The 12,255-nt window shown below is 32.3% G+C and overlaps 1 protein-coding gene across 4 annotated transcripts in view; it reads left to right on the forward strand.

Moving 5' to 3' along the window:
* The window catches only part of LOC142333613 (adenylate cyclase type 1-like), a 338,843-nt gene that overhangs the window by 206,000 nt on the left and 120,588 nt on the right, over nt 1-12,255 (forward strand). For all 4 annotated transcript variants that reach the window (XM_075380939.1, XM_075380936.1, XM_075380937.1 and 1 more), the window contains exon 4: nt 9,860-10,009. In XM_075380939.1, coding sequence (XP_075237054.1) covers nt 9,860-10,009 — 150 coding nt within the window. The remainder of the gene's footprint in view (nt 1-9,859; nt 10,010-12,255) is intronic.

A 12,255-nucleotide genomic window follows, 5' to 3' on the forward strand; every position in this document is an offset into this window, starting at 1 on the left:
GTATCTGAGAAGAAAAGATTAGAAGCTTTTGAAATGCGATGCTATAGGAGAATGTTAAAAATCCGACGGGTGGATAGTGACAAATGAAGAGGTGTTGCGGCAAATAGATGAAGAAAGAAGCATTTGGAAAAATATAGTTAAAAGAAGAGACAGACTTATAGGCCACATACTAAGGCATCCTGGAATAGTCTCTTTAATATTGGAAGGACAGGTAGAAGGAAAAAATTGTGTAGGCAGGCCACGTTTGGAATATGTAAAACAAATTGTTAGGGATGTAAGATGTAGGGGGTATACCGAAATGAAACGACTAGCACTAGATAGGGAATCTTGGAGAGCTGCATCAAACCAGTCAAATGACTGAAGACAAAAAAAAATATCAATTATTATATTGAAATTCACCAGTTTAAGTTTTTATAAGCTATCGAATGTGTATATTTCATTTGTAATCATCCCGAACTTTCAAAAATGTATATGAGACGAGTTTATAAAAATTTTCAGAAAAATAGACCAGCAAAATAAAAAACAAAACATTTATACTTCTCTCTCTCTCTCTCTCTCTCTCTCTCTCTCTGTGTGTGTGTGTGTGTGTGTGTATATATATATATATATAATTTTTATTTAATAAATTAGCAACAATCTTGAATGAAAAGCCTACTCTGTTCGCTATGCATAAAAATAATCAATATTTATTATTTCAACAGAAGTTTTATTTAGGGTCGTGCCATTGAATTAATTTTTACGCATAATCAAGGAATATTAAATAATACTTGAAATCTTTCAGAGCACTGAGGAACGCATTTAAATATTTTCTTTAAATCGACCGAACCAGCTTTTTCTTTTCTTAATTAATTTTCACGCGCAAAGTACTAGAGAAAGACCAACGAAATAAAAGTTATTTTTTTATTTATAAACTTAATTTAATTTAATTTACCCAATTATATATATATATTTTTTTTTAACCTCCGAGTCCACAGTTAAGCATTACTTAAAAGGATGACATCAATGATTTGTAGCTTGTGTGAAAAATGCCATGCCTGACCAGGATTCGAACCCGGGGACCTCTGGGTGAAAGGCCGAGACTCTACCACTCGCGCCACAGAGGCCGGCTACCCAATTATTTACAAAAATACATCATCGTATAATAATTCAACACTTCAAAGCTTTTAAGTAATGTTTTTTTCCCCCCACTGTAACTATAAAGGAAAGTTAGCGATCGGCCGAAATTTTTGACATCGGGGTTTTTGCAATTTCCGACGCTTTAAGATCCTTTAGTTAAAAAAAAAAAAAATACAAAAACTCTGTTGCAATAAGTTGGTAAGAAGGGTAGATTTCCGGTTTTAATTAAGAAGGAAAGGTTGTTGCAATGCTGTAATGATTTTTGAAAATGATACTTTCGGTGTTTTAGCTAGTTTCGTTGATATGAGTGTTATTTTTCTGCCTTTCCTAGTAGCATTGTCACTCTTCACACATCATCAGACTTTGCGATGAAAGGTAGAAATAACTCTCAAATCAATTATGATAATTTTAGTGGAAATAAAAAAAAATATTGTGAAAATTTTATCTTTCGGTTTTGTTTTTATTTCTTGTTACGTTAGAATAACCTTTTATAAATAATGCGAAGTACCCTGTGTTTCAAAATTAATATCGGGGTTTTAAAATTAAGTAATATTTAATTAAGTTTTACATACATTAACCCCTCGGGTTGGTGTTAGTGGTGAACGCGTCTTCGCAAATCAACTGATTTCGAAGTCGAGAGTTCTAAGGTTCAAATCGTTGTAAAGGCAGTTACTTTTATACGGATTTGAATACTAGATCGTGGATACCGGTGTTCTTTGGTGGTTGGGTTTAAATTAACAACACATCTCAGGAATGGTCGATCTTTTCTTTCTTTTTCCTGTTTAGCCTCCGGTAACTACCGTTTAGATAATACTTCAGAGGATGATATGTATGAGTGTAAATGAAATGTAAGTCTTGTACATTCTCAGTTCGATCATTCCTGAGATGTGTGGTTAATTGAAACCCAACCACCAAACGATCTAGTATTCAAATCCGTGTAAAAATAGCTTTACTGCGACTTGAACGCTGGAACTCTCGACTTCCAAATCAGCTGATTCAGGAGGAAGACGCGTTCACCACTAGACCAACCCGGTGGGTTAGGAATGGTCGACCTGAAACTGTACAAGACTACACTCATACATGTCTTCCTCTGAAGTAATATCTGTCGGTGATTCCCGGAGGCTGAACAGGAAAAAAAACTTTTACTTACATTGATAAATATACGTGAAATGAAAGAACAACTAAGACAGTTTTTCCTATAAGTGTTCAGTGTGTGAACCATTCGTCACACGGCGATAGGACCCATACTTTAATCAGCAAGTATGGAGTAATTGATGCGACAGCTGCTTCAATCCTGTGTCTCAAGTTGGATAGGTCAGCCGGTAACGGTGGCATATACACTTGATCCTTTATAAACCTCCCAAAGAAAATAATGGTACGGGGTCATTGAACAATCTTGTTTTCACATTCTCTAAAACTTCATTTGTCAAGCGAGTCGGTCGACCGCTATGTTTTCTGTCGCAAACACTACCTGTCTCTCGAAATCGGTTTGCTAGCCTAGAAATTGACATTTTTTCTGGCGGAGGAACACCAACAAATTTAATTTGAAATGATTCTTTTACACTCGCGTATGATTTCGTAGCAAAATATTGTTCAAGAATGAAAACTCGTTGTTCTATGATAAAAGACATTTTGTTCGTAACACGATCGGAAACGGCACAAAAGTTTACACAGCTCAAGGAGAATCAACTTACTCTGCCGTATCTATACCGGTTGAGCAGCGCTACCAACTTCGTGTCGCAAAACAAAATTTCCCTTTCTTAGAAAAAAATTACCGGACATTAACAATTGAGTAACAGGAATAAAAAATCACTGTGTACAAACATTCCTTGTTTCGGTGTTTACAAAACGCAATATTAAATCTGTTCGTAAATCAATCTCGTACAATTTACAATTTAATTAAAAGTGATTCTTGTTTGACGAAGAAATTGTTATAATATTAATTAACAATTAAAATAAAATTACCCTGAATTATTTCACTTGGAAAATGTTAAAGTTATTTCTAGATCAAAATTATGATCCAGCGATTAAAAATTATTAATGTTGCATGTGCTGACGAAATTCTTAAATGTCAAGTCAACATTTCCTTTTAAATGAAAACATTTTTTCTAAGTACGAGTTGTAATAAATGAATCATTCTAATTAGCTGACTTAACAGTAAAGATATACATCGATAGTAAGCATCATATACAAAATAAAAACAGATATTATATTTATTCTATTTATAGAATACATTAAAAAGTTTTGCTTATAAGCAAAACTATTCCATATTGTGTGTGAGAGATAGTAGATAGGACGGGTGGAACAGTTAGGTAGTCATTCCTTTATGAATACATTTCGTATAGCTCCGTATACTTACATAGTATGCAGTACATTATCAGAGTTGTCGGGATAGTTAATAGCGCGATTAGCCAGCCGTCAGCTTATGTGTGCAGCAATACGCCACCCACTATAATAATAATAATGTTTAGTCATTTTTCTTCATATCTGTTGAGTATGTTTCGCCAGCGCCGCGTTTTGCTTTTCTTGATTTATAGTAGTCTGATAATATAATTTAGGTTCAATTTTTATTCATCTGTAGTTGTAAGCAGGGTTAATGAACTTACCACCGGAGTGGTTTAATAGTTAACTCGTCATCGTAAATCAGCAGTAAATGGAAGTCGAGAGTTCTAAGGTTCAAATCCTAGTAAAGATAGTTACTTTTATACGGATTTGAATACTAGATCGTTGATACCGCTGTTCTTTGGTGGTTGGGTTTCGATTAACCACACATCTCAGGAATGGTCGACCTGAAACTGTGCAAGATTATACTTCATTTATATTCATATATTTCATCCTCAGAAGTAATACCCAACAATGGTTCCGGAGGCTAAACAAAAAAAAAGAAAAAAGAAACAGAGGAGGTGACCATATTTGCTTTTAACTTCATGTTTATAACTTTTTTTTTATTGAACAGTTTGTAAATAACATAATCTAAAGAATGGACTTGTATACAATATGTACATTTCATCTCTGGGGAATATATATATATACAGATTGTGCCCACAGGAAACTCTGAAGCAAGCCATATGTCCCGTACGAGAAGCTGGATTCTCCAAATGGAAAACAGCCACTTGAAACATCTGTTGTTATGACTTATTTATTGTCATCGAAAAAACATCTTAAATGGAAACTGGAGGGGCTTGAAAATGAAGTGTAAGTCTAAAGGAAACCCACCGGGTTCGTCTAGTGGTAAACCCAGCAGGTTGGTCTAGTGGTGAACGCGTCTTTCCAAATCAGCTGATTTGGAAGTCGAGAGTTCCAGCGTTCAAGTCCTAGTAAAGTCAGTTATTTTTACACGGATTTGAATACTAAATCGTGGGTACCGGTGTTTTTTGGAGGTTGGGTGTTTCAATTAACCACTCATCTCAGGAATGGTTGAACTGAGACTGTACAAGACTACACTTCATTTACACTCATACATATCATTCTCTGAAGTATTATCTGTACGGTAATTATCGGAGGCTAAACAGGAAAAAGAAACTAAAGGAAGGCACAGCAAATCGTACTCTGTCGCACTTTTAAAGCTACTTTTCTCGATAACCGAAAGATATAAAAAATATTTATTTTTTTGTTGGAACTGCAACCAACTTTTTGTTGGTCTTTGTATTTGATTCTTATACCAGTGGTTTGTTTGGCCATATTAAAATTGAATACCAGCTAGAAATATAGTCTAGTTGTTAATGCCATCCATTAAAACCGATACCATTTTGAAACACTGAATAATTTCTTAATGAAAATTTGTTGTATGTTCTTTCTAGGTATAAAAACTATTTTTATTCGAAATTTCAACTCGATCGGTTGTATAGTTTTTACATGAATGAGTAACATATTTAAAAGACACCTAAATATATCAGATTATTAAAAATAAAATTTTTTATTTATTTTTATTTTAAGATTAGATTTTTTTAATATCTAATGTCACTTTCTTTAATTACTATTTGTTAATGTATTGTATTATATTCATTATGCACGGTTTGATATAATGGTATTAAAAAAATAATAATAAAAAAATGAGACGGTAAATTGAAACATGGTGTTTGAGAGACAGAATTTTTTATTCAGTTAATGAAGATCTCGTATATAAGATATGCAACGTTATACTAGGATGAATGTGGTTCTTTTTAACAAAAGAGTTAAGAGTCCTCTTTATTCTTTATTATTATTGCGTGGGAGTTAAAAGAAGGAGAAAATGCATAAATAAAAATATGATAAAGAGGGAGAGAATTAGGAAGAAAGGATAATAAAAAAGTACGGTAAAGAAAATATAAGTTAATGAAATGAGTTCTTTTGAATATATATATATATATATATAATAAAATAGTAAAAATGAGGTTTTAATTTACATAATTTTTTTTTCATTTTAATCAAATTATATTTCTTTTCTTTTGTAAAAATGAATTTCTTTTTAACATATTTATTTATTTATTTAATTTTATGTCTAATCATTTTTTATTTTTTAATAAAATAAACTCTGTCGTATTTGTGTATATGTCTCTCTCTCTCTCTCTCTCTCTCTCTCTCTCTCTCTTCCCCCTCTCACCCCCTCCACCGTCCCTTCTCTCTCACACACCTTACCACCACCCGCTTTCTCATTCCCTCCATCCCTCCCTTGCTCAACTCCCAACTTTCTTTGTGTGTGTGTGTGTGTGTGTGTGTGCGCGCGCGCGCATATATATGATATAGATTACATATTTAGCCCGTTCATAAATGAATTACTTTTTTTTAATTAATCATCCATGTGTGTTAACAATTTTTTCATTCATAATACCAACTTATAAAGAAGCGAAGCAACTTATTATATTAAATTCGCTTTTATAGTTAAGTTATATTCACAATATATTGTAAGTATATGTTATATTGTTAGTTCTTGGGGTGTTTATTGAATCAAATAATTTTATTCATCAGTCGAGTGTTGCTTGCTGTACTTGTATTAAACAAAACTTTTTAATATTTAATTTTTTTTTCGTTGCATTGCGGTAGTGCAAATATTGTAAAAAAAAAACGTGTATTATTCACGAGTACCAATTTCTATCCATTACTCGGACAGATTTTCATTTTTTCAAAAGAGTTTTCGCATAAAATTATATTTTCTTTAATTTCTATCATTTTCATTGAAATATACCGTATCATGACTAAACATTTAACTACTGCTTTAATAATCCCTCATTTACCATGTGATCTTTTTTAAAATTTATCCATCTTTGTATAAAAATTAAAAAACAAACCCCAGCACAATTTATCTCAATTGTTATTAAGAGATATATAATTAGTCCTATATGTACATTAGCAATTTTTGTCCTCAGATTAATAATAGAAGGAAGATTAAAGAAAAACAAACCGACGTACTTGGCATTTATAGACATAGAAAAGGCATTCGATAACGTAGACTGGAAAAAAGGTTCAACATTTGAAAAAAATTAGGGTTCAAATACAGAGATAGAAGAATGATTGCTAACATTTACAGGAACCAAACAGCAACAGTAATAATTGAAGAACATAAAAAAAAGGCGTAATAAGAAAGGGAGTCTGACAAGTATGTTCCCTATCCCCGTTACTTTTTAATCTTTACATAGAACTAGCACTTTACGATGTTAAAGAACAATTTAGATTCGGAATAACAGTACAAGGTGAAAAGATAAAGATGCTACGACTTGCTGATGATATAGTAATTCTAGCTGAGAGTAAAAAGGATTTAGAAGAAACAATGAACGGCATGGATGGAGTCCTACGCAAGAACTACCGCATGAAAATAAACAATAACAAAACGAAAGTAATGAAATGTAGTAGAAATAACAGAGATGGACCACTGAATTGAAAATAGGAGGAGAAAAGATTATGTAGGTAGAACAATTTTCTTATTTGGGAAATAGAATTACTAAAGATGGACGAAGCAGGAGCGATATAAAATGCCGAATAGCACAGGCGAAACGAACCTTCAGTCAGAAATATAATTTGTTTACGTCAAAAATTAATTTAAATGTCAGGAAAAGATTTTTGAAAGTATATGTTTGGAGCGTCGCTTTATATGGAATTGAAACTTGGGCGATCGGAGTATCTAAAAAGAAAAGATTAGAAGTTTTTGAAATGCGGTGCTGTAGGAGAATGTTAAAAATCAGATGGGTAGAGAAAGTGACAAATGAAGAGGTGTTGCGGCAAATAGATGAAGAAAGAAGCATTTGGAAAAATATAGTTAAAAGAAGAGACAGACTTATAGGCCACATATTAAGGCATCCTGGAATAGTCGCTTTAATATTAGAGGGACAGGTAGAAGGAAAAGATTGTGTACGTTTGAAATATGTAAAACAAATTATTAGGGATGTAGGATGTAGGGGGTATACCGAAATGAGACGACTAGCACTAGATAGGGAATTTTGGAGCGCTGCATCAAACCAGTCAGATGACTGAAGACAAGTTGATTACCGCATATCCTCGTTTTTTTTTTTTTGCTCAAAAACTTATAATAGTTTTTTTGATAACCATTTCCGTATTGTAATTTTAGAATTCTATGACAAGTTGTTATTATAGCCAACCCACCATTTTAGAAACAGTCTGTATTTAAAAAACTTGTTTGTTTGTTCCGTATGTGTACCTATACCATTCATCCGATTGCGATGAAACTTTGGTGAGTTGTGCGCACGCCCGTGATGGTTTCTGAATTAGTTTGAAACCGCTAGGTGGCGCTGGGGTCGAGATATTTCAAAAAATTGTATTTACAGTCAGATTTGGTTTATATTCAGAATGCATGTTACTTACATGCATTTTGAATATAAACAGGGGAAAAAGGAAAGGGAAATGGAATGGGGAAGGAAGAAAGTGCAAATGGGAGAAAGGGATAAAATGAAAGGTTACTTACATTTTGTGAAATTTAAGTAATTTTTATTTTTTTTAACGTTTTATCAAATTTTCTATAGTGTTCAATTAATCTATATATACACTCAAATCTAGCAATAGCGAAGCATTGCCAGGTCTGCTAGTAAATAAATAAAACTTTGTTTTACGTTTTATGAAAAAAAAAAAAAAAAATTGTGGCTGCATTTTTTAAATTTAGGTTTGATGAGGCATAATACTAACCAAAAGAGTATATATCTCTTAAAAGATTTGAGTTATATAAAGGAATTATTCAATCCATTGTATCCAGAATTAAATGGCATATATGACCCATACTTAGAAGTCATTTTATAAAAGTTTGTTAATCCGGTTGGAAGTTATCAAGTAAAACGGTTACTCATTGAAAAAGAGCAAACCAAAAGTAAACTTAATGTCCCTATTCCTGAATGAAATCGCCAAAATACATAATTTAAGTACATAGAAAATACATGCCAGTATATAGAAATCGCAGTTTTGAAATAAGTCCATCCATTCTGGAAATAAATAGGACAACGTATGTACATCCATTCAAATTTTTCAATACTAAAATTACGTTTTTTGGTTAGAGGATTATCCTCTGGTGTTTTGCTCGGTGGCCAGTCCCTTGTGTCATCGTTGTCTACATATGTTTCTCTCCCAAACCTTCTATTTCTTCCCACGGTAGTTTCCAATCTTCATATCTGTTAACTTTGTCTTTCTCCTTTACTTGACAAGATTCCATCTTTCCGAACCACATGTCCTTAACAGTTACCAGGTTAGAATCTTTATTCAAAAATAATAATTAATATTAATGTTCCTTAGATTACACAAACTGAATGAACTGCTACATGTACTGCAGTTTAAAAAAGCTTTTATATACTTTTATTTTTTCTGGTTCTTTAAAGTGGTTTTATGTCCTTATAAGACACGGAAACTCATGTACCAAATCAGAGAGCAAGGTTATTTTAGGAATTGTTTTTTTTTAACCATCTTTTATTGGAGAAGTAAATATCGTTTGTAGCCACATTGTTCTGTTGGTTTGATCTGCATTTTGAGTTTCCTCAAGGCTCATTGTTTTCAAATATTTACTGAATGTATCAAGTCCAATTAAATAACTGGTCTATTTCATAAGATTCCATCTGTGAAGTTCTAATAAAGAACCATTTATTAAAATTTTTCTTCGGTTTTTTAGTTGAAATTAATCTTGGGCTAGGTTCTCCTAATGTTAAGTAATTTCTTGAATGATTCATTGTTTGAATATAGTTTTAGCTAGATGTGATATTTTTTTTTTTTTAGCATTTAGCTTGAAAATTAGTCCTTTTATTATTTTAATTCCTTTTGAGTGTTCATACATTTATCATGAGTTATATTTTTTTTAAATAGCATAAAAGCATTGAGTGACATCCCGAAATCAGTTATTCCTTATGAAACTAGGTAATATGTATACACATAATATTATGATAAATGTAATCGGTAAAAAAAAAAGTTGTGCACATGTACAAACATTTGTATTTAAGTTTATACAAAAGGGAATCCAGTTGAACTATTATAATTTAATCGAGTATGTCCACATGTCGGGCAGTTCCAGGGACGGGTAAGGTTGTTCCTATACGTTCCTATAATTCCTATAATTGCTGGTATAAATTATAATTTTCAGGCAACCTGCCAGTAGACTATATAAAATTCATTTTATTTTTTATAAGTCGAGAAGTAAGCCTTATTATTGAAGTGTTTGTCTGAGTAAAACCAGGCTGCCTAATATCTTTTAAATTACAAATAAAATTACATATATATATATGATTTTTTTATGCGTGTTTAAGAAATGGTTTATAATTTTTTTTTTCCATTTTTACAGATGACTGGTAATATTGTTGTATTCATTTGTATCAATATCGTCGGTGTATTATTACATACACTATTAGAACATGCACAGAGGCGAGCGTTTCTTGATACAAGGAATTGTATTGCTGCACGTCTAGAAATGGAAGATGAGAACGAGAAACTAGTAAGTAATTGTTGTAATATTAGTAATAATGTTTATTAACCGATGATGAGGAGATTGCTGTCAAAAAAAACAGTTCGAGATACTTAAAGAAAATGCAGAAAAAGTGGGACTGCAGATCTCATTCGAGAAAACTAAATTCTTATGTACAAAGACAGATATCACAAGTCTGAAAACAAAATACGGTAAAATCGATAGGGTCCTGTACTTTAAATACCCCGGGGAATTCATCAAACCAACAGGCCTTGAAAAAATCTCACAACAAAATCATCTCCAAAAAGTCAAAAAAGCACTAGGATTAGTTCACAACATCTACAACAAAAAATGTATGTTAACACAGACTAAACTCCGGCATTACAACACAGTTATAAAACCAACAGTCCTTTACGCGGTGAAACTTTGACACGTAACAGAAAATATGAACTTGAAGAAATTAAAAAAGTAGAAAAGGAAGATCGTTCGGAAAATCCTAGGAGCAAAATATACCCGAGATGGTTGCAGACTACAATCGGTCAAAACATCAGAAAAGCATTCAAACATCGAAATCGACATTAAGAAAAGACGAATGACATTCTTTGGTCGTCTCAATAGACTACCAGAAAATCGATCTACAAAAAGGGTAATAGAATATGTAACCTCGCTCAAGAACTCAACACCTTGGATGGACAAACTTTGAAAGGACCTAAAAAACGCCAATATAAGTCCAACAGACATTTTAGAAAGAGATACCTTCAGATACAAAGTAAACAAATGGGAAGTTACATCAGAGCAACCAAAACAAAAACAGTATAGACCAAAGTGGTCAGAAGAACGTAAACAAGCTTTCTCGGAAAGAATGAAAAGTTATTGGAGCAACAAGAAGAACCCAAAGGAAAGTTGAGTTGTTTGCTTATAATCTTCCATTTAGTGGGAGAATTCAAAAATAATAATAATAATGTATATAAAGCGAAAAATTTATTTCAGTATTTGTTTAATCGAGTACTTTGCAGTATCTGATATCATTCAATATTAAATACACTTATCTTAAAATAAGCTTGAAAGGTTGTATTATATCAAATCAGTGCAAGAAACTAGAGGTGGTTAATGGCTGTAAGAGTTAATAGCTTATTAAAAAGAAAAAACCCAAGAGTCCAGATATCATAACTGAAACTTAAAAGAATTATGATGAACTGAATTAAGCTGTGACAGGAACTGTTGGGATTTAACAATCTGGTTGATAGAATAGAAAGGATAAATCTGAAATGGTTTCCTGGTATAAATAGAATGAATAATGATAACTTGCTAAAAACATGTTTAAGTATAACAAGGAAGGTTAGAAAGAAGCAACTGGCAATTTAATTTTAATCTTTTCAGTCCACAATTACTAAATATAGTAAATTTTGAAAGCATTCTGCAAGAAATGTTCAAAATGCTTCCTTCCCCTCTACACCTTGGCAGTGTGCTAACCATACGTAATATTGATTTATAGCTTGTTGCATTATGTTTGGTAGTATACATGCAGATTTGTCAAATATACACCTTTTTAAGTTAATGTTTACAGGTTTTTTTTGTTGTATACATAATGTTTAAGTATCCCCAAAAATAATCTAGAGGAGACAGGTCTGAAAACCTGTTTGGAGTTTGTTACTGAATCTAATCCTGAAGATAATACAAAATAAAAACATTACTATGGGGTGTTTTATCTCGTTTTATTACTATTGTGATTTTTCTGTCTTTGCAACTTTGATTCCTTGTAACTCGAAAAAGGAAGCTGTTTATTGAGAAATGGTTTACACCATCGTTTTTCTCATAAATTTTTATATTAAAATCATGTATCACATGTCCACTTTGTTTTTTTTTGTTTTTTTTGTCTTAGTCGTTTGACTAGTTTGATGCAGCTCTCCAAGATCCACTATCTAGTGCTAGTCGTTTCATTTCGGTATACCCCCTACATCCTACATCCCTAACAATTTGTTTTACATATTCCAAACGTGGCCTGCCTATACAATTTGTTCCTTCTACCTGTCCCTCCAATATTAAAGTGACTATTCCAGGTTACCTTAAAATGTGACTTATAAGTCTGTCTCTTCTTTTAGCTATATTTTTCCAAATGCTTCTTTCTTCATCAATTTGCCGCAACACCTCTTCTTCATTTGTCACTTTATCCACCCATCTGATTTTTAACATTCTCCTATAGCACCGCATTTCAAAAGCTACTAATCTTTTCTTCTCAGATACCCCAATCGTCCAAGTTTCACTTCCATATAAAG

This window comes from Lycorma delicatula, chromosome 13 (genome assembly GCF_047948215.1).
Source record: "Lycorma delicatula isolate Av1 chromosome 13, ASM4794821v1, whole genome shotgun sequence".
Classification (NCBI taxonomy): Eukaryota; Metazoa; Arthropoda; class Insecta; order Hemiptera; family Fulgoridae; genus Lycorma; species Lycorma delicatula.